A 26219-nucleotide genomic window follows, 5' to 3' on the forward strand; every position below is an offset into this window, starting at 1 on the left:
GTGAAAAGTTCAAAACAGTGAAGGTCCAAAGAGGCTTAGGAGTCCATGTACACAGATCATTAAAATGTCACGGACAGGTGCAGAAAATAAATCAATAAGGCTAATGGAATGCTGGCCTTTATATCTAGAGGACTAGAATACAAGGGGGTAGAAGTTATGCTACAGCTATACAAAGCCCTGGTTAGACCACACCTGGAGTACAGTGTTCAGTTCTGGGCACCGCATCTTAGGAAGGATAGGTTGGCCTTGGAGGGAGTGCAGCGCAGCGCAGATTTACTAGAATGATACCGGGACTCCAAGGGTTAAATTACAAGGAGACATTACACAAACTAGGGTTGTATTCCCTAGAATTTAGAAGATTAAGGGGTGTTTTGATCGAAGTTTTCAAGATATTAAGGGGAACTGATAAGAGTAGATAGAGAGAAATTATTTCCGCTGGTTGGGGAGTCTAGGACTAGGGGACATAGCCTAAAAATTAGAGCTGGGGCACGCTTCTACACACAAAGGGTTGTAGAAGTTTGGAACTCTCTTCCGCAAACGGCAATTGATACTGGCTCAATTGTTAATTTTAAATCTGAGATTGATAGATTTTTGTTAACCGAAGGTATTAAGGGATATGGGGCTAAGGCAAGGATATGGAGTTAGGTCACAGATCAGTCATGATCTCATTGAATGGCGGAACAGGCTCGAGGGGCTAAATGGCCTATTCACGTTCCTATGTTAGTTGATACGGCTGTTAAAAAAGCATACGGGACCCTGGGCTTTATAAATAGAGGCATAGATTACAAATGTAAGGACGTAATGCTAAACCTTTATAAATCACTGGTTAGGTCTTAGCTGGAGTATTGTATCCAATTCTGTGCACCACACTTTAGGAAGGATGCCAAGGCCTTAGAAAGGGTGCAGAGGAGATTTACCAGAATGATACCAGGGATGAGGGACTAGAGAAGCTGGGATTGTTCTCTTTAGAGCAGAGAAGGTTGAGGGGAGATTTGATAGAGGTGTTCAAAATTATGAAGGGTTTTGATAGAGTAAATAAGGAGAAACTGTTTCTACTGGCAGGAGGGTTGGTAACCAGAGGACACAGATTTAAGATAATTGGCAGAAGAACCAGAGGAGAGATGAGGAGAATTTTTTTTTTAGCACTAAGTTGCTATGATCTAGAATTCACGGCCTAAAGGGTGGTGGAAGCAGATTCAATAGTAACTTTAAAAAGGGAATTGGATAAATACTTGAAATGGAAAAATTTGCAGGGCTAAAAGGTGAAAGAGGAGGGGAATGGGCATAACTGGATAGCTCTTTCAAAGAGCCAGCACATGAATAATGGGCTGAATGGCGGCCTCCTGTGCATTATTATTCTATGCTTTTAAATGTCCCAAAGTGCTTCACATAAGGGAGCTGGGGATTCACAACTGGAACAGGAATTCAAAGCACAAGGGAGCTGAGTGAATGCAGGTACAAGGAGCTAAGTTTTCAGGAGGCTTTTGAAGGTGGCGGGGGGCGGGGGGGGGGGGGGGATATAGCAAAGCAGATGTTTAAGAAGAGAATTCCAGAGTGATGGCTGAAGGCCCTGCCATTGGTGATGAAGTGGAGGAAGGGATGCAGAGTGGGCTGAATTTGGAACACAGGGTGTAAGCTGAGACATCAGGCTGGAGATAATTTGGGCTGTGGCTAATGGCTGAGGATTTTGAAATCATATCTATTATCCTACATCCCAGATTCCTCTAATCACCATCCCTGGGTATGCCCTGTTCTATCGGTAGGACAGACCCATCAGAGTTGGAGGTACACTGATATACAGGTAGTGGCCTTGGGAATCCTCAACATCAACTCCGGACGCCTTTAAGTCTCATGGCTTCAGGTCAAACAAAGCTGAAGAAACCTCCTGATGATTATCACCTACCACTCCCTGGCCATATCCTCAGCTGCCAGACCAGGTTTGCATCAGGTGGAAAGGGAAGAGGAAGTAATCGACTTAATGTCATCTTCACCAACCTGCCTGTCGTAGAAAAGATAGCTTTGGTCGGAATGACCACACAGTTCTTGTGACGACAAAACCTCGTCTGCACAGTGAGGTCATCCTCCATCGTGTAATGGCATGAATGCTTTGCTAAGTGGGACAAACCAACAGACTAAGGACAGATCTAACAGCCCAAACTGGGCATCCATGAAGTGCTCTGGGCTGTGAGCAGCAGCAGAATTGTATACCACTATAATTTGTAACTTCATGGCCTGACATATCCCTCACTCTTCCACCGCTATCAACCCAGGAGACCAAAAGTGGCTCAACGGGGAAATAAGAAGGGCGTGCCAAATGCAGCACGGGGCATACCTTAAAATGAGGCTACCTACATGCTAAACACCAAAAGCAGCAGGCCATAGATGGAGCTAATCAGTCCCACACCAACAGATCAGAGCAAAGCTCTCAGCCCAATGACATCCAGTCAACAATGGTGGTGGGCACTCAGGCAATTAACATCCATGAACATCCTCTTCTTCACCTATGGCAGAACCCAGCATGAGTGCAGAAGACAAGGCTGAAATGTTTGCAGGCATCTTCAGCCAAAAGTGCTGAGTGCACAATTCTACTTGACCGCTTCCAGAGATCCCCAATCATAGATGCCAGTGTCCAGTTAATTCCATACGACATTAAGCAGCTGAGTGTACTGGACACATTAGCCCATCCCAGCTGAAGTGCAGAAGACCTGTGCACCAGAGCCACCCACTTCTCCAGCCAACCTATTCCAGTACAGCCTTGACACTGGCATCTACCTGCCAATGTGGAAGATTTCCCAGGTATGTCTTATCCAGAATCAATCTAAGCTGGACAATCAGTGCTCTATCAGCCTTGTCCCAATCATCAGTAAAGTCATGGATGGCATCATTAATAGTGCCATCAAGCAACCCACTCACCAATAACCTGCTGATCGACGCTCGGTTCGGGTTCCGTCAGACCAACTCCAGACCTAATTCAGACATGGACAGAAGAGCTGAATGCCAGAGGAGAGGTGACAATGGCTACCCTCAACATCAAGGCTGCATTTCACCAGTACGGTGTCAAGGAACCCCAGCAAAACTGAGGTTAATGGGGTCAAAGGGGAAACCCTCCAGCTACTGGAGTCATACTGTATGCAAAGGAAACTGGCCTTGGCTGTCAGAGGCCAACAACTGCAGCCTGAGGTCATCGCCGCAGAAGCATCCTCATCCCAACTAGCTTCATCTGCATCAATGACTTTCCCTTCATCACAAGGTTAGGAATGAGGCATTTCACTGATAATACCAGTGTTCAGCTTCATTCACAACACCTTCAATAATGAAGCAGCCCATGCCAGCCTATAACAATACTTGGGACAACATCCAGGCATGGGCTGACAAGTGGCACCACATAAGTACAATGATAATCCCCAACAAAAGGCCAACAATCACCGACTGCCCCACCATGAATATCTTGGGGTCATCAGAAACTTAACTGAATCAGCCATATTAACATCATGGCTGCAGAAGCAGGAGCAGAGGCTGGGCACTCTGCAATGAGTGACCCATCTCGTGATCCCTCCCTCCAAAGACTGCATCAACAAGGCTTAAGTCAGGAGTGTGATGGGATACTCACCACTCGCCTGGATGACTGCAGCCCTAAAACTCAAGAATCTCGATACCACTCAGGATAGAGCTGCTCATTTAATCGCCGCCCCTGGCACTGGACTCAATATCCATCTCCACCACCACCGACACATGATAGCTGAAGCATGGGTGATGTGCAGGATGCACTGCAGCAATTCATCAAGCTTACCTCCAACAGCACCCCCTCACCGGTAACCTTAGAGCAGTGGCCTTAAAGGGACAGGCCAGTTCAGCAGCAAGACACCACAGAAGTAAAATTATACGTGATCAATTGCATAGAAGATTCACTAGTACACGTAAAATATAAAACGTGCACCAACTTAACTCCATCCTTAAATTTCAAAGGAAGGACCGCCTACTAACCTACCATCTGTACACTCTTTTCCAGTTCTTGTGGGATGGCAAACGTAGATGAAGGTGCTTGAGTCAGAGGCCATGCACCAGCCTAAAATGATTAAAAACATAAAAATAAGATTTCTACATCAAAAGCAGCAAGCGAATGCCAACCTTTAGGATTATTGTTAATTTTCCCAATATTTTGAATTTCTGTTTTTAAAAAAGGTGCTAAAAACACGTGACTTCATTCCATCAAAATATTATGGGTCAAAATTGAATAAAAGACCAGCACTGAGTTCACCATATGGACAAGGATGTGGAAGGCCATTCTGCTCATCTTAGGTCATCCAACCAGAAAGACCCAATAGCTCCATCACAGTACTCAACTATTGAAATAACTATTACCGCAGTCAGAAGTCTATTTCAGTGTGTGAAGAACTTTGTGACACCATTTCTAAATGTGCCTTTCAGAAGTTTGACCCTTTGCCCCTTGTTTTATCGTCCAAATTCAATTGTAATTCATTTTCAGGATTTTTTAAAAATTTAATTTACGATATTATATTCCTCTGAGATGCCCTCTTAATTACCACCTTTCAAGGCTAAAGAATCAATGTTTTTCCAGTCTTTTCTCATAACTTAGTCCTCTTGGCACCACAGACTAGCCCTGTGGCTTTTTCAACTGCCCTCAGTCCACATCACAAGTTCTTATAATATACATTTCCTGAATCAATGACCTGCTATCTCTACAATTGTGTATAAAGCTATAAATTAATTAACTAAAACAAACTTGCATTTATAGAGCATCTTATTAAGGTGGAATATCTCAAAACGCTTCACACAGTCACATGGCTAAACAATTGAATTTTCAAATGCAATGCACCTATTTGAGGATGGTTTATCTTTCAAAAAAAAAGATAAAAATGGAACCAAAATCACTTAATATTAGCGGGGCCAAGACAGGCAATAAGTCAGAGTGCAAAATCACCGGGATCATCCAGGAAATCTCTCAGCAAGTTAACAAATGAATAATGCAACAAGTTCCCTCAATTCATTCAGTCGTCATTCTATGGTCCTCCAGAAAGAATGGTAATTTTTCTGCATTTTGTTTAGTCTTTTACAAAGTACATTATCTGATAATTGGTGACTGCACATCTTCTCCAGCCAAGAAATAAATCTGGTTGCTGGTCTCTCAGTAACAGAGTAAAGATTTCCACACCGCTATCAGGATTTGATGTGCCTTTGGGTACCACCCACATGTCATGTTAATGTCTGTTGTAAACAATTTTACAACACCAAGTTATAGTCCAGCAATTTTATTTTAAATTCACAAGCTTTCGGAGGCTTCCTCCTAAATGTCTGTTAGGTCACACAGGGGTGAACTTTTCATGTGTATTAATATGTACCTCACAGGGTTAAAAAGCTAAGGATATTATTGTCAGCGTTGTAACAAGTCTGTAAAAAGCTGAAAATTGTCCATTTAAAGTTAAATCCATCCCTTGATAGCTCAATAAGTAAATACATTGGTGCACAACTAAGCAATACAGACCAGGGAACTTCAAAGCATAATCCCTCATTTGTACTGACGTAATCAAACTAAAACCAATAATCCTAAAACTCCCACTTTACAAGCATTTATTAAATGCAGTACTTAAAATTACCAAATTAACTTTTCCTATTAATTCTGAATTACATACTGCATGTAACAGAATAGACTTTCAAAATGCTTTCAATAGAATGTATGACGTCACAAAAATCTTCACTTCAGTGTTGCAACTGCAGTAATACCCGATCACTGCACCTATAATAATCCTCTCCAAGTTCCTAGTTCCGATACAGCGATAGTCTTCTTGAAACATGCCATTGGAAACCATGCCTCACAGACATATGTGAGGATACATTTTAGCACTTTTCATATGGTTTCTCCATTGAAGAAATATGTTCAAGACTTTACAAGGGGTTGTGGTTTAATTAGAAAAAGATAAAGTGAGGAGCTGGTGTACTTGGTTAAATTTGTCCTGTGGTCCAACCTACCTGAAGCACGTAGATCTGAAAACTGATTCCAAGATCTATTACAGTGTCCTGTTGTCTTAAAAAAGTGGCTGTAAATTTGTTGTTCAGGTCAGCACTGACATTCATGTCGGTGTACATCCTGTGAAGCTTACTGGTGAACTCATATCCACAGGCTTGCTGCATAGAAAGAGTAACTACCTTTATTATGGCACAGATAAAATAACATTTTCCTCACAGTCTACACATCAAAGCAGTGTGTTACCACAACCAGGGGAATATATTTTGTACAACTTTCATTAAGACATTGAGATTCACCTTCATTTTGAAATACTTTAAACATTCAAGATACTGCTACACTTACAACTTTTCCACTGGCAATAGCCTAAAATGACAAGTTACAGTCATTTTTGTGAAAAACATAAAACTTTGCAAATCTTCTTTTGAAGGCCAGTGATTTTTTTTTACAATATTTAAACTATGAAAACAATTACAAGAAAGACTACATATAAATCTTAATGCAAATTTAATGCCAACAACAAATTATAAATACCTAAGTTGTTAATAGTTTTTTTTAAACAATGTCTGCACATTTTCAGAATGACCAATTGAAATGCTTAAAGGATATGCTATTCTCGATCATATTCAGTTGCATTTTTTCCACATTTACTGATTTAAGTAGGCTTTAAATGTCTGTTCTGGCTCTAATTTTTAAGATAGCCAATTTCTTTTTGTTGTACTGTGCCTCAGAACTAAATCCAAGTTAGGATAACAATAACCTTGCCAATGTTTCAGGGATAATCTCTTTTAAAAAGTGGACTTATAACTTATTATTTAAGGCCCACAGTTAAAAGAATCATTATTAGAATCATAGAATGGTTACAGCACAGAAGGAGGCCATTTGGCCCATCAAGCCCATGCCGGCTCTTTCTAAGAGCAATTCAGTTAGTCCGATTCCCCCGCACTTTTCCCGAAGTCCTGCAAACTTTTTCTTTTCAAATATTTATCCAATTCTTTTTGAAAGCTTAGATTGAATCTGCTTCCACCACCCTTTCTACTTGCTGCATAAAAAACTTTGTCCTCACGTTGCCTTTGGTTCTTTTGTCAATCACGTTAAATCTGTTCTCGACCCTTCCGCCAATGGGAAGTTTCTCTTTATTTACTTTATCTAACCCCTTCATGATTTTGAACACTTCTATCAAATCTCCTTTCAACCTTCTCGACTCTAAGGAGAACAACCGCAGCTTCTCCAGTTTATCCACATAACTGGAGCCCCTCATCCCTGGAACCATTCTAGTAAATCTTTTTTGCACCCTCTCTAAGGCCTTCACATCCTTCCTAAAGTGCAGTGCCCAGAATTGGATACAATACTCCAGTTGTGGCCAAACCAGTGTTTTATAAAGGTTCAACATAACTTCCTTGCTTTTGTACGCTATGCCTCTATTAATAAAGCCCAGGATCCCGCATGCTTTTTTAACCTGTCCTACTACCTTCAAAGATTTGTGCACATGTACCCCCAGGTTTCTCTGTTCCTGCACCCCCTTTAGAATTGAACCATTCAGTTTATATTGCCCCTTTCTCGTTCTTCCTGCCAAGATTTACCACTTCACACTCCTCTGCGTGAAATTTCATCTACCATGTGTCCGCCCATTCCATGTCCTCTTGAAGTCTATTACTATCCTCCTCACTGTTCACTACACTGCCAAGTTTTGTGTCATCTGCAACTTTTGAAATTGTACCCTGTACACCCAAGTCCAAGTCATTGATATATATGGGGAAAACCACTGCATATCTTCCCCCAGTATGAAAAACAACCGTTCACCACTACTCTCTGTTTCCTGTCACTTAGCCAATTTCGTATCCATGCTGCCACTGCCACTTTTGTTCCATGGGCTTCAATTTTGCTGAAAGCCTACTATGTGGCACTTTATCAAACGCCTTTTGAAAGTCCATACACACATCAACCACATTGCCCTCATCAAACCTCTCTGTTACCTCATCAAAAAACTCAATCAAGTTAGTTAAACACGATTTGCCTTTAACAAATCCGTGCTGGCTTTCCTTAATTAATCCACACTTCTCCTCTTACTACCCATATTATTATTTATAGGCCTATAGAAGATTTTTGGATTCCCTTTTATGTTGGCCGCCAGTCTATTCTCATACTCTCTCTTTGCCCCTCTTATTTCCTTTTTCATTTCTCCTCTGTACTTTCTAAATTCAGCCTGTGCAACAATTCATAATTCAATAAACATGTCGGCTCCACATCTGGTAACTGTTATACTTTTGAACTCACTTGAATTCAAATGTTTACATCCCCACTTGGAGAAAGTAATACTCCACTTTAAAAAGTACTGAAGTAGTACTGTTTTAGGCTAGATACTAAATACCTAATTACATGATTTGAGTGTTTACAGAGCTAGGTTTGAAAAGGAGTGAACAATGAAGAGTTGTAACAGCCCACAAAATATTTCTACTAAATTTTATGAGACATACTTGTACTAATTCTTAAAGATTATCATGTTACAAACCTTGAGTTTATTAATCATAGCTTCTTCAGAATCCATAGACATAGAAAGACCATGTATCAACCGCTTCGCCAGCATTCTGGCATAGAACTGGAGTTGAAGAAAAAGTAAATAGAGTACATCTGAACACAAATGTGAGAAAATGCAAGTCAGGAATTATGTTCAATTGTTTTGAAAAGCTATTGTGTTCTCATTAAGTGCAGTGAGCACATGCTTCCATCGTCAACTACTACTTCTGAATCACTTACATAGTAAGGCAAGAATAGTTTCAGCATATAATTACAATAGCTTACCTGTACTCAAAAAAGTTCCAACTAAAAGAACATCAAATGTTTCAAAATGCTGCCTAGTTCTGCCATAATCAAAGAGAAACTGCTGTTTACCTTCTGAAAGACATCCTTATCATCAATATACTTGAAGACGGTGATGAAGCTGGTCAGTTTGTCCTCAACTTCATTTTCAGTCATTCCTTTTGCTGACTTCTTTAATAGATTGTCACAGTACTTAGCCAGCTATAAGGAAAATTATTTTCAGAAACCTATTACTTTTTCCTACAGAGATCAAATAATCATCTCTGATTCACAATTTTTTATTACATTGACTGCATTAATTCAGTTCCATCCACTCTATTTTATTCTTTAACAAAGTTTGAGGAAAGAAAAACAGACTCACACCTCATCCCCATTTTCTCCTCTTCTGTTCTGAAGGTAGTGGTTTATTTTCTATTTCTATGGGTGCTGTCAGCCCATTGGTAACTCATCCAAGTGCACATTCACTGTGAGCCCAGAGAGTGAATATCAAAAGCATATTTTATAGTGGGGGTGGGGTGGGGAAGAGAGGGAATATCACAGCTATGTGCAATCCTATATTCACCTCTAACACGTGCAGTTATCAGCTAATGTCTCTGGAAAATGATGGGAGCAGGAAACCTGTTTAAATATACTGCCCCCTCTGTAGCCATGCCCGAGATCTGCTAACTAAGGATCAAACATAGTGCCTTCCTGGTATCTATGGCAGTAAATTGTGTTTTTAAACCACGAAAGCATTGGGGAGGCCCAAAACAAATTCAGGTGTAATTGAAGTCTATCTTGTTCTTGGGACTGTGGTAAATGTGATGTTGCAGTCTATTTTGAGGAGAAACAAAAACAGAAAATGCTGAAGTTTGAAGAAGGGTCCCCAACCGAATTGTTAACTGGTCTGTTTCTCCATAGATGCTGCCTGACCTGCTGGGTGTTTCCAGCATTTTCTAGTTTTGCTTCAGATTTCCAGCATCTGCAATGTGTTGCTTTTTGTTTATTTTGAGAGAAGTTTGTGTGTAGGGTAAGTCAGCATCCCTAAATCTCCCAATATTGGTCCAGAACATTAGTTCAAGATGCAGTAATGATTGGGATTCCTTCCAGAATTTCAGTACGAGAAAAGGACAGATACGTTTTAGTCATTTACATTTGCCATACTTACCAACTCTGGAGCCTTGCAAGCAGATTTTGGCTCTCTATAGTTTACTACTGATGTTAGGGCCTACAAGAAAAAAAATTCTCTCAAACACTCTTTCAACAAATTGACAACACTGTAGTTTTTCATTTCCAATCTGATTACATCCACGTCAAGTGAGTTTTCAGAAGCAGCACAGGAGGGAGATAAGTGAGTGCTCTATCAAACTTGGGCTGAAGAAAATCAAACGTCTTCGAAACAAAAAGGCACAAAGGGGATGACAACCTTTTCTTTCATCCTCAAAAGGACATTTCTAAAGGGTGCAATAGGTGAAGCACACTGATCTTTCACCTCAGGGGCCAGACACCAAATCCAGTTCAGACTGATAAGGTGGCAGAAGACTTTCTCCCTGTAAGCTGGAAGAGTGCTACATGGAATTAGTTTGGGTAGTCTCAACACAGTTCCTGGGTGGGTGCAAGCTCACAGCACAAAACCACTGTTAATATGGTACTAGTTGACACAAAATTTGCCATCTTACTCTGAGGCTGTAAGGATGCAAGTGAAAAAATTCACACTGGTGCGCTTTTGAGCTTCAGACTGAAAGCACATGGCATTGCAAAGAAAAGTAGAGAACTTATCTGCAGGTGCCTGTGTTAGACACTGAGTAACAAAACTGAAAAATACTGCTCTCCTTTGATGAACACAAAATTCACTCCATCAAAAAAATTACATAGGTTGTAAACCTTAGTGGAAACATCGAAATCCACACAGCTGAATGACTGGATCACTGGAGTACAGGTAGTGGGTTGGACGTGACGAAACAGATACTAGAGTGGTGTATCAGACACTTTCTCAAATTGTCCCATTGGCCTGAACAGCCTCGAATAGTACAGCTGAGAGGTGCTGTAGCAGAGTGTTTCAAAGCTAGATTTTTAGAATTAAGAACTGGTGGGAAGGGGAGGAAAACAGCAAGTCAGAGGTGCAGCATCTTGGTTTCTAATGCAGTGTGCCAGAGAGTGAAGTACATAGGTATACACATGCATGACTACCTCGGCAGCAAGTTCCTGATTTCTCAGCAAACAGAGCTGAGGCCGTTATCCTTGTGTTTTTTGATTAAACACAGGGCTATATCTTGCAGAAATATTGCAGAATAGGTTGGACCTTATCGTGAAATACTTCTCAAGTTGAACAGATACACAAGGTGCATCAACAAGTTATTTCTAATATCAAGAACAGAGACTGATTTGTGTACCTCCCAACAGCTGGTTACTTCTTTCCTTCCTTTGGATTCCTTCCTCCCTACTTGTGCCATGCATCATTTACCAGGCCAAGTGACCTGCTCCCTGCATCCTGTCAATACCAATCCGTAACCAACCGCTAATTGGTGTACAAAAACACAAGAGATTTTGCGCCATATTTTCCCCTCCTTGCAAGGCAGTACCTAACCTCCACTCAGTGCACCTCTCAGGTCTGGCCAAGATTAGGTTATGCTGTGTAGTAAATGGTGGATAAAGATCTACATTATACTACTCTAACATAAGTGTAATAATGCATTATATCATGGGACCTTGCCAGCAGCAAGAAGGATGAAAAGAGAACTGAAGATTCAGGATTTAAAACATTTGAGTATCATTTTCAAGTGCTTACTTATCAACTAAAGTTTGCTATCTGTAATTTAGATCATCTGTGATTTAATCCAAGAAGCAGGATTTTTCTTAAAAATCAGAGAAAAGCATTCTGGAATTCTACCACTAGAGGGCATTATAACACCTTACTGCTCTTATCAGCATCTGAATTTAACCTAGTTTGTAAATTTTACATCTGAGTTAAGAGTATCAAAATCACATCAGGTTATACAAATGACCTGAACACAGCAAAACTTCATCTCAGTTCTCTTTGAGCCGAATGGACATTTGGAAGAAAAGCGTTTTTTAAATTCTTGATTCCTGCTTTATTTTGTATCCCATTTCAGGATGGCCTTTTTCTTTTATGCTCAAAGTACCAAGGTGAGAGCAACAGTAACTCTAAGCACCTTGTCTCCATTTGGTAATTTGTACAGCATCAAAACAGTATTAGCAGAAGTAGTGGCTAATATGCTCTAAGAATGGTTTCTAATCCAGTCTCCCAGGCCACGCTGGGTCATCCTTTTAAACATCAATGCAAACCTTCAATTTACATTAATGTGGTATTTTTAAATATTTAAGTAAGTTTTCTAAAATATCAGGGAAACTGTGTGCATTCTCCACCACTAGTGTAAAATCACACACATATCAGGTCTAGTAATGCTCACAAGAAGCAGACACAAGCTTTAAAAAAAATCTTACAGTTTTATTAAAAGTAACTTACCTTATCAAGTGCACTCATAAAATGCTGATCACCATTAAGGACTGTACTGATGAGCTGAAGAAATTTACTGTGAACTTCAAGAACAGATTCCACAAACTGTGTAGGCATCTGATCAAAAAGATGAAGTAAGAAATAAATATTAATCCAGGGAAAAAAAGCTAAAATCTCAATCTGGATTGCAGAACTACCTGTCTAAGCAGCAGTCTGAAATTACTGATGTTGGACGGTATGTAGCTATTGGGTTAAGGGAAACCAATGCTAACTCCACCAATGGCTGACTGGGTAAATACATCTGTAGTGTGGTATTGAGCAAGAGACCAGTAAAGCCCTAGGTTCAATTGGTCAGAACATTGAATACAGGAGTTGGGATGTCTTGTTGAAGTTGTACAAGACATTAGTAAGGCCACACTTGGAATACTGTGTACAGTTCTGGTCACCTTACTATAGAAAGGATATTATTAAACTAGAAAGAGTGCAGAAAAGATTTACTAGGATGCTACCGGGACTTGATGGTTTGACTTGTAGGGAGAGGTTGGATAGACTGAGACTTTTTTCCCTGGAGAGTAGGAGGTTAAGGGGTGATCTTATAGAAGTCTATAAAATAATGAGGGGCATAGATAAGGTAGATAGTCAAAATCTTTTCCCAAAGGTAGGGGAGTCTATAACGAGGGGGCATAGATTTAAGGTGAGAGGGGAGAGATACAAAAGGGTCCAGAGGGGCAATTTTTTCACTCAAAGGGTGGTGAGTGTCTGGAACGAGCTGCCAGAGGCAGTAGTAGAGGCGGGTACAATTTTGTCTTTTAAAAAGCATTTGGACAGTTACATGGGTAAGATGGGTATAGAGGGATATGGGCCAAGTGCAGGCAATTGGGACTAGCTTAGTGGTATAAACTGGGCGAGATGGACATGTTGGGCCGAAGGGCCTGTTTCCATGTTGTAAACTTCTATTCTATGATTCTAATCCCATGTTTTCTTTTTCAGTTAGTGGGGATGAGGGGAACGAGCAAGAAAATTCATCAGGGTCCTCACTCCCGAATCTTATTCACTGATCTGGTGGAAAGAATGCATGCACGGACATCAAGGTCACAACGTGCTCAGGCTCCGCTGGGGTGATCCTCGTAGTCAAACAGGCAGCAAACACTCACCATTGGGGCAGACACATGAAAAACTACGAATTGGGCAATGTATGTGAAGCTCTGACATCCAAAAAAAATTGTACCTCAGCATGATTCATTCCCTTCAGGGCAAGCAAGGGAAAAATTGAAGTACTATAAATGGAAGTAACTAAAACTGTATTTACCAATCAGTACTGCAGTATACTTTGTGTTTAGATTATATTAGTTGATCTTCTATGGCATTGCTTACAGGTAAGGCATTAAAAGGTCCCCCTTATGTTTCTGCTTGACTTCCACGTTCTAATTCTTTCTATAGTTCTATTTGTCTTTCATTGTCTCCCTGTTCTCTTCATTTCTGAATGGTTCTCACACTTTTACTCGTCATTTCAGCACACATTTGTCTTTGAGTCTTGCTCATTCTCTCTCACACTTTCCCTCAGAAAAACAGGCAGTTGCCTCCTTTTAAATAAATCTACATAAGCTTGCTGAGACCCTGCTAGAATTGCTGGGGCAAAAGTTTCGAGCACCGCTTCAACAAAACCTTTCAGCAAATACACGTTACTTTACCTGGTCACATGCTTAGATGCTTTCCCTACCCTTCGAGCAAGCTACAAGCAGAGCTATCAGCTACTTTTTTTCCATTCTTCTAGCCTTTTTATAGGAAAAAATGTTCAGAGGCATTCAGAACGATAAACTGTCTGAACCACCATCATCTCCTCCAATCCCTGTCACCTCTCAGGGATAGGGCCCATTTTCTAGAATCAAACAACTTACATTTTTTTTTTTGATTGTGCTTCACATTTTATAATAAACAAATTCCAGGTGACCACAACCACTAATTATAATCTCTTGTCACCAAATTTCTTCTCAGTTTGTTAATCCAGGATACCACAGAATTTTAATGAAATATGCTGTTGTGGTGTCATAATAGAAGAGGGGTCATTGGATAGTCAGAGAGCTAACTTCTGACAAAACATATTCAATAACAAAGCTTTTAGACATTGAGAGACTGATTAGGAATACGGCTCTTCTAAAAATTGAGAAAATCTGATAAAATGTAATGATAATCTGGTCGAGTAATTAATAAATAAGTCTTGCATTTATATAGCACCTTTCACGATCACAGGACATCCCAAGGTGCTTTATAACCAATGAAGTACTTTTGAAGCGTAGTCACTGTTTTAATATAGGAAACGTGGCAGCCAAATTGCGAACAGCAAGGTCTCACAAACAGCAATGTGATAATGACCAGATAATCTGTCTGAGTGATGTTGGCTGAGGGATAAATATTGACCAAGACACCAGGGAGATCTCCCCTGCTCTTGTTTGAAATAGTGCCATAGGATCTTTTACGTCCACCTGAGGGGAAAGACAGGGCCTCAATTTAATGTATCATCTGAAAGATGGCACCTCTGACAGCGTAACACTCCCTCAGTACTGCACTGGGAGTGTCAGCCTAGATTTTATGCTCAACTCTCTGGAGTGGGACTTGAACCCACAACCTTCCAACTCGAAGTTGAGAGTGCTATTACTTCGCCATGGCCGACACCAAAAAAAACCTTCTCCAGGTCTATTGGCGCCGCCACGACCAGCTGGAGCACCTTACACCACTTGTTCTTGGTCAAGCGGACAAAGGACTTGAGCAGGTGTTTGCACAATAGATTGATACAAATGGGTTTTGAATAGATCTTCACGTTTGGGGTGCCTTCTTGTAACTAACAGTACAGGAAGGGTCCCTGCAAGATGATGAGGTTAGTACAAATGCAGCTGGCAACTGTTTGTTGAATGGCTCTCAACTGCTGCTTGGCCAGTTCCAGACCCTGTTGTAGCTTATCCAGGTTATCAAATTGGGCAGGGCAGCCTTGAGGAAGAGTTTATTGAGTGTATTAGGCATGGATTTCTTGAGCAGTATGTAACTGATCCTACAAGAGGGCAAGCAACCTTGGACCTGGTCCTGTGTAATGAGCCAGGATTAATTAATAATGTCCTAGTTAAGGATCCCCTTGGAATGAGTGACCATAACATGGTTACATTCCATATCCAATTAGAGGGTGAGAAGGTTGGTTCTCAAACAAGCGTACTGAGCTTGAATAAAGGAGACTATGATGGTATGAGAGCGGAATTGATTAAAGTGGACTGGGAAAATAGTTTAAAGGGTAAGACGGTACATGAGCAGTGGTGTTCATTTAAGGAGTTATTTTACAACTTTCAAAAAATATATATTCCACTGAGGAAAAAAGGGTGGAAAAGAAATGACAGCCATCCGTGGCGAAGTAAAGAAATTAAGGATAGTATCCGACTAAAAACAAGGACATACAAGGTAGCCAAACTTAGTGGGAGGATAGAAGATTGGGAAGTCTTCAAAAGACAGCAAAAAGTAACTAAAGGATTGATTAAGAAAGGGAAGATAGATTATGAAAATAAATTAGCAAAAAATATAAAAACAGACAGCAAGAGTTTCTATAGTTATATAAAAAGAAAAAGGGTGGCTAAGGCAAACGTAGGTCCTTTAGAGGATGAGACCGGGAAATTAATGGTGGGAAACATGGAGATGGCAAAAATGCTGAACAAATATTTTGTTTCAGTCTTTACGGTAGAGGACACTAAGAATATCCCAACACTGGACAAACAGGGGGCTCCAGGGGGGGGGCACGGGGAGGAGTTAAATACGATTAAAATCACTAAGGAATTGGTACTCAGTAAATTAATGGGACTCAAGGCGGATAAATCCCCTGGACCTGATGGCTTACATCCGAGGGTCTTGAGGGAAGTGGCAGTAGGGATTGTGGATGCTTTGGTAATAATTTTCCAAAATTCTCTGGACTCGGCAAAGGTCCCGGCAGATAGGAAAACTGCCAATGTAACACCCTTATTTCAAAAGGGTAGTAGGCAGAAGGCTGGAAATTATAGACCAGTTAGCCTAACATCTGTGGTGAATAAAATTTTGGAGTCTATTATTAAGGAGACAGTAGCGGAACATTTGGATAAACATAATTTAATAGGACAAAGTCAGCATGGCTTTACGAAGGGGAAGTCATGTCTGACAAATTTGCTCGAGTTCTTTGAGGACATAACGTACAGGGTGGATAAAGGGGAACCAGTGGACGTAGTGTATTTAGACTTCCAGAAGGCATTCGACAAGGTGCCACATAAAAGATTATTGCTCAAGTTAAAGAATCACTGGATTGGGGGTAATATTCTGGCATGGGTGGAGGATTGATTATCTAACAGGAAGCAGAGGGTTGGGATAAATGGTTCATTCTCGGACTGGCAACCAGTAGCCAGTGGTGTTCCGCAGGGGTCAGTGCTGGGTCCCCAACTCTTTACAATCTATATTAACGATTTGGAGGAGGGGACCGAGTGTAACATATCAAAGTTTGCAGATGATACAAAGATGGGAGGGAAAGTAGAGAGTGAGGAGGACATAAAAAACCTACAAGGGGATATAGACAGGCTGGGTGAGTGGGCGGAGATTTGGCAGATGCAATACAATATTGGAAAATGTGAGGTTATGCACTTTGGCAGGAAAAAATCAGAGAGCAAGTTAATATCTTAATGGCGAGAAACTGGAAAGTACTGCAGTACAAAGGGATCTGGGGGTCCTAGTGCAAGAAAATCAAAAAGTTAGTATGCAGGTGCAGCAGGTGATCAAGAAGGCCAACAGAATGTTGGCTTTTATTGCTCGGGGGATAGAATATAAAAACAGGGAGGTATTGCTGCAGTTATAGAAGGTATTGGTGAGACCGCACCTGGAATACTGCCCACAGTTTTGGTGTCCATACTTAAGAAAAGACATACTTGCTCTCGAGGCAGTACAAAGAAGGTTCACTCGGTTAATCCCGGGGATAAGGGGGCGGACATATGAGGAGAGGTTGAGTAGACTGGGACTTTACTCATTGGAGTTCAGAAGAATGAGAGGTGATCTTATTGAAACATATAAGATTGTGAAGGGGCTTGATCGGGTGGATGCGGTAAGGATGTTCCCAAGGATGGGTGAAACTGGAACTAGGGGGCATAATCTTAGAATAAGGGGCTGCTCTTTCAAAACTGAGATGAGGAGAAACTTCTTCACTCAGAGGGTAGTTGGTCTGAGGAATTTGCTGCCCCAGGAAGCTATGGAAGCTGCATCATTAAATAAATTTAAAACAGAAATAGACAGTTTCCTAGAAGTAAAGGGAATTAGGGGTTACGGGGAGCGGGCAGGAAATGGGACATGAATTTAGATTTGAGGTTAGGATCAGATCAGCCATGATTTTATTGAATGGCGGAGCAGGCTCGAGGGGCCGATTGGCCTACTCCTGCTCCGATTTCTTATGTTCTTATGTTATTCCTAGAAAGACTGTCTAAGACTTAGATGAAGTTTTCAATCCCATACATATATAAATGGTGATACATATCTTCCTAAAGTAACAGTTGCTGAAACATTCCAGCAGGAAAATGAGTTAAACAAATCCTTATCACATTTTATTTAATGCTCTGAATCAGCTTCTAAATCTCTAAAAAGGAAGAACTTACAAACAAGGATAGGAAAGGGTCAGCTTGTCCATTGAGTATGTCTCTTCCTGGAATGGTGCAACTTACAGATAGCATAAAAAGTGTACATTTTTCCAAAGTAAAAAAACCCCAGCTCACTAAGCATGACCTGATAACTAAGGAACCATATTTATCAATTGAGTGCCCCCCTACCGAACCTAATCCTGCGTCTCAATATCCCTCACCATGTGAGGGGATCAAGACTGGACAAAGTATTCGAGATGTGGCCTGACCAAGACCTTATACAGAGAGCGGTTAGTATTTCTTCTTTTATATTTAATTGTCACAGCAATAAATCCCAACACTCTATTCTCTTCCAAAATAGCTTTGCAACTGTGGTCACAGACATTCAACGAATCATGCACTATAACTCTCAGGTCCTTCTTCCGCTCAAAAGCCTTGAGCATGCAACCCTACATATTGCACATGGGTTTGAAATTGCCTCTACCCATGCTGCACTTGCCTATATTAGAAGACATCCACCAGGCATGGGCCCATCATCCCACTGCATTTCCATCTGCCTGCAATCTAGTTTTTTTAAGCTAAAGTCCTTACATCCACAAACATATATATAGTTCCCTCGATGCTTTCAGCCAGATCAATAATAAAGATGGCGAAGAGCAATGTTCCCAGCACAAACCACTTTGGGGCTACCCCCCACACAGAGCTGCTACCATTAATAACTACATTCTGTCCAAATGAATGCAACCAGCTCCTTATCGAATCCAGTATCTGCCCACCAATCCCATGAGACTCAACCTTAATTATCAATTTTTTGAGCAGCACTTTATCTAAGTTTTTTTTTGAAAGTTTAGATATACATTATCGATCGAGCTTCCACATCCAACAACTTATTAACTCCTTCAACAAAGTCCATCAAGTTGGTGAGATAGGACTTCCTTTTCCAGAATCCATGCTTAGATTTCCTAATAACCCCATCCCCTCTGGCAGTCTTCCTATGACTTGTGTTTATATCGCACCTTTCACGTCCTCAGGAAAACTCAAAGTGCTTCACAGTCAATGAGTTACTCTTGAACAACACTTTTTTTTGAGGTAAACGAGGCAGCCAATTTGCAGACAGTAAGATTTCACAAACAGCAAGAGAGATGAATGACCAGTTAACCTGTTTTGGTGGTGTTGGTTGAGGGATTATAGGATACTGGGACAACTCTCTGCTCTTCTTCGAAAAAATCCCATGGTAATGATACATCCATCTGGACAGGTGGGTTTAAAATTTCATTTGAAGGATGTTACCTCTGAAAATGTAACACTCCCTCAGTACTGCACTTAAGAGATTGATTAAGAGGGGAAAAATAGACTATGAGAGTAAACTTGCAAGGGACATAAATGTGCACTGTAAAAGCTTCGACAAGTATGTAAAAAAATTAGTGAAGACAAATGTCGGTCCCTCACAGTCAGAAACGGGAGAATTTATAATGGGGAACAAGGAAATGGCAGAGCAATTAAACAAATACTTTGGTTCTGTCTTCACGGAAGAGGACACAAATAACTTCCCAGAAATGCTAGGGAACCAAGGGACTCGTGAGAAGGAGGAATGAAAGGAAATCAGTATTCGTAAAAAAAGTGCTGGAGAAATTAATGGGACTGAAAGCCTGATAATCTGCATCCCAGAGTACCAAAAGAGGTATGATGTGGAGATGCCGGTGATGGACTGGGGTTGACAAATGTAAGGAATCTTACAACACCAGGTTTTAGTCCAACTGTTTTATTTGAAAATCACAAGCTTTCGGAGGCTTTCTCCTTCATCAGGTGAGCTCACCTGACGAAGGAGAAAGCCTCCGAAAGCTTGTGATTTTCAAATAAAACAGTTGGACTATAACCTGGTGTTGTAAGATTCCTTCTAAAAGAGGTAGCCATGGAAATAATCAATGCATTAGTTGTCATCTTCCAAAATTCTATAGATTATGGAACAGTTCCTGCAGATTGGAGGGTGGCAAATGTAACCCCACTATTTAAATGTAAGGAATCTTACAACACCAGGTTATAGTCCAACAAATTTATTTTAAAATCACAAGCTTTCGGAGATTTCAGGATTCACCTGACGAAGGGGATAATCTCCGAAAGCTTGTGATTTTAAAATAAATTTGTTGGACTATAACCTGGTGTTGTAAGATTCCTTACATTTGTCCACCCCAGTCCATCACCGGCATCTCCACACCACTATTTAAAAAGGAGGGAGAAAGAAAACAGGGAACTACGGACCAGTTAGCCTAACATCAGTAGTAGAGAAAATGCTAGAGTCTATTATAAAGGATGTGATATCAAGACACTTGGAAAATATTAACGGGGTTAAACAAAGTCATCACTGATTTATGAAAGGGAAATCATGTTTGACAAACCTACTGGAGTTTTTTTTTTGAGGAAGTAACTGATAGAATAGATAAGGGAGAACCAGTGGAAGTGGTTTATTTGGATTTTCATAAGGCCTTTGATAAAGTCCCACATAAGAGGTTAGTGTGCAAAATTAAAGCACATGGGATTGGGGGTAATATACTGGCATGGATTGAAAATTGGTTAACAGACAGGAAACAGAGTAGGAATAAATGGGTCTTTTTCTGGGTGACAGGCAGTGACTCGTGGGATCAGTGCTTGGGCCCCAGCTATTCACAATATATATCAATGATTTGGATGAGGGAACCACATGTAATATTTCCAAGTTTGCTGACGACACAAAACTAGGTGGGATCGTGAGTTGTGAGGAGGTTGCAAAGAGGCTTCAAGGCAATTTAGACAAGTTGAGTGAGTGGACAAACACATGGCAGATTCAGTATAATGTGGATAAATGTGAAGTTATCCACTTCGGAAGGAAAAACAGAAAGGCAGAGTATTATTTAAATGGTCATCGATTGGGAAATGTTGATGTACAAATGGATCTGGGTGTCCTTGTACACCAGAGCATTGTGTCCAGTTTTGGTCTCCTTACCTAAGAAAGGATATACTTGCCATAGAGGGAGTGCAGCGAAGGTTCACCAGACTGATTCCTGGGATGGCAGGACTGTCGTATGAGGAGAGATTGGGTCGACTCAGTCTGTATTCACTTGAGCTTAGTAGAATGAGAGGGGATCTCATTGAAACATATAAAATTCTGACAGGGCTAGGCAGACTGGATGCAGGGAGGATGTTTCCCCTGGCTGGGGGGGTCCAGAACAAGGGGTCACAGTCTCAGGATACGGGGTAGGACATTTAGGACTGAGATGAGGAGAAATTTCTTCACTCAGAGGGTGGTGAACCTATAGAATTCTCTACCACAGAAGGCTGTGGAGGCCAAGTCACTGAATATATTTAAGAAGGAGCTTGCTACATTTCTAGACAAAAAAGGCATCAAGGGATATGGGGAGAGAGCAGGAATATGGTATTGAGATAGAGGATCAGCCATGATCATATTGAATGGCGGAGCAGGGTCGAAGGGCTGAATGGTCGACTGCTGCTCCTAATTTCTATGTTTCTATGTTAAGTGTCAGTTCAAAGTATATGTTCAAATCCTGGAGTACAACTTGAACCCACAACCTTCTGACTCAGAGTGAAATCATTTGTTAGGTGTTACTCTGACTGTCTGAAGCCCCTCTTCCATAATGACATTACAACCTGCTCAAGAAATCCTCATTTCTAAAACCATAAAACTTATATGGATCACACCTGCTTCACTTTGGTCAATATTGACTGATAAATCAAGATCACATGAGTAACACAGTGAAGGTGAACATTGCAGCAGGAGGTTGTTATGCAGATTTTTTTCCAGTGAAGAGAAACCTTCATACAAAAGAAGTAATTCTACTTAAGGAAAAGAAACAAAATTTCATCTGTGGCCACAGAAATCATATGCAAAAGCTATTGTTAACGTCATCCGATCTTCTGCTGATTATCACTTCTGAAAATTGCACATTATTTACAATGAACAGCAATGCCTTCATGGCTGTACAGGAAACAGAATGCCTTCAACATATTACTCATTTTCACAATTAAGAACAAGGAAATCTTTGAGAAGTACTTACGTTTTCCTGAGAGAGGTTACTGATGGATCTAAGGCCCTCATCATGAATATGATTCTGAAGCTCCTGAATCATGTGAGGTAAACCATTTGAGACAGCACGAAGCAAAGTATATATATTTGCCATGTCTGCTGGAGGGTGAAAAGGACATGGGGGGGGGGGGGAGGGGGGGGAAAAGGGGGAAAATTGCATATCTTTACTGGCACATACTTGTTCAGCGACTTTACAAAAAGGATAGCGAAGTACACCAGTCTACTGTAAATAGAATGTTTGCATTTATAACTATGGTAGTGTAATGGTTATGTTACTGGTAATCCAGAGGGGTGTGGGCGTCACTGGCGAGGCCAGCATTTATTGCCCATCCCTAATTGCCCTAGAGTCCCCCAGGATGTTGATGGTGGTGGGATTCTATGATGGTAATGCCGTTGAATGTCAAGGGGAGGTGGTTAGACTCTCTCTTGTTGGAGATGGTCATTGCCTGGCACTTCTCTGGTGCGAATGTTACTTGCCACTTATTAGCCCAAGCCTGGATGTTGTCCAGCTCTTGTTGCATGCGGGCTCGGACTGCTTCATTATTTGAGGGGTTGCAAATGGAACTGAACACTGTGCAGTCATCAGCGAACATCCCCATTTCTGACCTTATGATGGAGGGAAGGTCATTGATGAAGCAGCTGAAGATGGTTGGGCCTCGGACACTGCCCTGAGGAACTCCTGCAGCAATGTCCTGGGGCTGAGATGATTGGCCTCCAACAACCACTACCATCTTCCTTTGTGCTAGGTATGATTCCAGCCACTGGAGAGTTTTCCCCCTGATTCCCATTGATTTCAATTTTACTCGGGCTTCTTGGTGCCACACTCAGTCAAATGTTGCCTTGATGTCAAGGGCAGTCACTCTCACCTCACCTCTGGAATTCAGCTCTTTTGTCCGTGTTTGGACCAAGGCTGTAATGAGGTCTGGAGCCGAGCGGTCCTGGCGGAACCCAAACTGAGCATCGGTGAGCAGGTTATTGGTGAGTAAGTGCCGCTTGATAGCACTGTTGACGACACCTTCCATCACTTTGCTGATGATTGAGAGTAGACTGATGGGGCAATAATTGGCCGGATTGGATTTGTCCTTCTTTTTGTGGACAGGACATACCTGGGCAATTTTCCACATTGTCGGGTAGATGCCAGTGTTGGAGCTGTACTGGAACAGCTTGGCTAGAGGCGCGGCTAGTTCTGGAGCACAAATCTTCAGCACTACAGTTGGGATGTTGTCAGGGCCCATAGCCTTTGCTGTATCCAGTGCACTCAGCCTTTTCTTGATATCACGTGGAGTGAATCGAATTGGCTGAAGACTGGCTTCTGTGATGGTGGGGATATCGGGAGGAGGCCAATAATCCAGAGAACACGAGTTCAAATCCCACCATGGCAGTTTGAGAATGTGAATTCAGTTCAAAAAAAAAATCTAGAATTAAAAAACTGGTATCAGTAAAAAATGACCATGAAGCTGTCGAATTGTCATAAAAACCCAACTCGTTTATTAATGTCCTTTAGGGAAGGAAATGTGCCATCCCTACCCAGTCTGGTCTACGTGGTTGACTGCCCTCTGAAGTGGCCTATCAAGCCACTTGGTTGCATCACCACCTTCTCAGGGCAGCTAGGGATGGGTAATAAATGCCAGCCTTGCCAGTGATACCCATGTCCAGAGAATGAATTATGCATACATTTTCTGTTATAAAATACATTTATCACAAATGAAATGAACAGAAAAAAATTAACGTTCAACACTAACCTGAACCCAACACAAATTATGGTTCAAAACATTTATCAATGCATGCTGAAATGCTGATCCCGACAAACACCCAAAACATAATCTGAGATGGACAGGTTTAGTAACAGAAATCAACAAACATTACAGGTCACCGCTGATTTTTAGAGCAGCTCTGACACATAGGGTAGAGCTCCAAGGGCACTGACAGCTCTCCAGTACTTCATCAAGTGGCCGATCTTCATGGGTAAAACTTAAAAAATTAGTGTTGACAGGCCATTTTACTGTGAGGGCATCACTGATGAACCAAACCCACAAATTCAGATTGTACTAATAGTCTCAGCAGTGGTACTCAATATGCAGTTTTCCAACCATTTTGCAAGACTTACCTCCTTACACACAACTTTCAACTAGACTATAATGGCATTATAAAGTTACAGCTTTTACCGGACAGCACTTTTAAATTGTGGACGCAACTGGCCCAATCATTGGTACTTCAATCTGAAACAAATCTGATGTTTCATCAGTTCAAGGAGTTGCTGGTTGAACAACTCTCGCCAGTAAATGAAGTAGAGGGCATCTTGATCACATTCAGAGATGCATATGTTCATTGATTCATGTCATTAGATCCTTGAACTCTAGTTGTTCGTGTACATACTGCCGGTTGAATGAGCTTGTCAATAGAGAAACGCAAAGCAACTCAAAAAGATGAAACATTCGCTTTGATTTATTTATGTTTCACAACAACAACAACAACAACAACAACAACAACCTGCATTTATATAGTTCCTTTAACATAGTAAAATGTCCCAAGGCGCTTCACAGAATTGTTATCAAACAAAATTTGACTCCGAGCCACATAAGGGGATATTAGGGCAAGTGAACAAAAGCTTGGTAAAAAGGTAGGTTTCAAAGAGCGTCTTAAAAAAGAGAGAGGTAGAGAGATGGAGAGATTTAGGGAGGGAATTCTCCTTCAGTAACTCCACTCCATGTAACTTATGCTATTGTGGCACCACCTTGGAAAGAACGATTTGCATTTACTTAGCACTGTATCACATCTCTTATGAAGTGCAATGATGTTGTGCTGGCACACGTGACAGCCATTTTGCACACATCAAGATGCCGTAAACAGCCAAGAGTATAATGATCACTTAATTGGCTCAGTCTCAACATCTTAAATTTAAAATTCTCATGCTTGTTTAAATCTCATTCTTCAAAGCCTTGTCCCATCCTACCTCTGTCATCTCCTCCAGCCCTACAACCACCCCCCCACCCACCGAGGTCTCTGTTCCTTCGACTCCGACTTCTTGTGCACCCCCTCTCCCTTAACCCCACCACTGGCGACTGTGCCTTCAGCCACTTAGGCTTCACGCTCTCGAATTCCCTCCCTAAATGAGCAGTGCAACAAGAATTGATGCCAACAACAGAAAATGAGAACTGAAGATGGTCAGATGGCTCTGGTTGGAAGTCTTCGAGAAATAGTAGTCTTTTGCAGTTGTCTGCACTCACTTGTCCATGTTGCCAAAAGTATGCAAATAGCAACAACAACTTGCATTTCAATAAAGAGATGAACAGAAAGACACAGCTGAATGACAAAGGTGCAAGTTCAGACTTGGGACTGGAGGAAGTTGCAGAGATAGGGGTCAGGTCGGGAGAGGATTTGTAAACCAAGTCAGGGATTTTAAATTCAGTGTATTGGAGGACAGGAAGCCACTGGGCTTTGGCAAGGGCAGGGGTGATAGATGAGTGCAACCTGCTGCAGGTCAGCATGAGGATAGCAGAATTTTGAAGAGTTGGAGTTTGTGCATGTTACAGCTTGGGGATCCCATAGGGAACACGTGGGAAAAGAATCAGGCATTGAGTTAACTGAAGCAATGTTGGGAGTGAGATGGGGCAGAGACAGGCAATGTTGTACAGGTGAAAGCAAGTGGTTTTGGTGATAGACAGGATATACAGAATGAAGCTTAGGGTCAAATAAGATTCCAAAACTACACACTGCCTGGTTCAGCTTGACCAAGCAGCTGGGGAGAGCAATTAATATAGGGGCAAAACTGTGTGTTTTTGGTGCCAGCAAAATAAGATGGAATCTGTTTTCCCAACACTTAGCTGGAGAGTGTTTTGGCTCATCTATAGCTGGATATCAGATAGGCGGAGACAGGTGAAGAAAGAAAGGCTTGTAACATTTATATACTGCCTTTCACCATCTCAGGACGTCCCAAAGTGTTTTACAGACAATGAAGTACTTTTGCAGTGTAGTCATTCTTGTAATGTAGGGAACGCAGCAGCCAATTTGCACATAGCAAGCTCCCACAAACAGCAGTGATAATGATCAGGTAATCCGTTTTAGTGATGTTCGTTGAGCGATAAATATTAGCCAGGACAACCAGGATAACTCCCCTGCTCTTCCTCGATATAGTGCCATAGGATCTTTTACATCCATCTGAGAGGGCAGACGGGGCTTCGGATTAATGTCTCATCCGACAGGCGGCACCTCTAACAGTGCAGCACTCCCTCAGTACTGGTCTGGGAGTGTCAGCTTAGA

General features: G+C 41.4%; 1 protein-coding gene across 3 annotated transcripts in view; it reads right to left on the reverse strand.

Annotated features, from left to right (window-relative positions):
* The window catches only part of cul2 (cullin 2), an 82855-nt gene that overhangs the window by 13805 nt on the left and 42831 nt on the right, over positions 1-26219 (reverse strand). For 2 of the 3 annotated variants that reach the window (XM_068007660.1, XM_068007648.1), the window contains exons 10-16: positions 21931-22055; positions 12270-12377; positions 9951-10010; positions 8876-9004; positions 8496-8582; positions 5989-6144; positions 3989-4066 (exon numbers count right to left, since the gene is read on the reverse strand). In XM_068007660.1, the coding sequence (XP_067863761.1) occupies positions 3989-4066; positions 5989-6144; positions 8496-8582; positions 8876-9004; positions 9951-10010; positions 12270-12377; positions 21931-22055 (743 nt within the window). Of the gene's footprint in view, positions 1-3988; positions 4067-5988; positions 6145-8495; positions 8583-8875; positions 9005-9950; positions 10011-12269; positions 12378-21930; positions 22059-26219 lie in introns of all 3 variants that reach the window. The other variant, XM_068007653.1, reaches the window with a different exon arrangement.

The sequence above is a fragment of the Heptranchias perlo genome, chromosome 2 (genome assembly GCF_035084215.1).
Source record: "Heptranchias perlo isolate sHepPer1 chromosome 2, sHepPer1.hap1, whole genome shotgun sequence".
NCBI lineage: Eukaryota > Metazoa > Chordata > Chondrichthyes > Hexanchiformes > Hexanchidae > Heptranchias > Heptranchias perlo.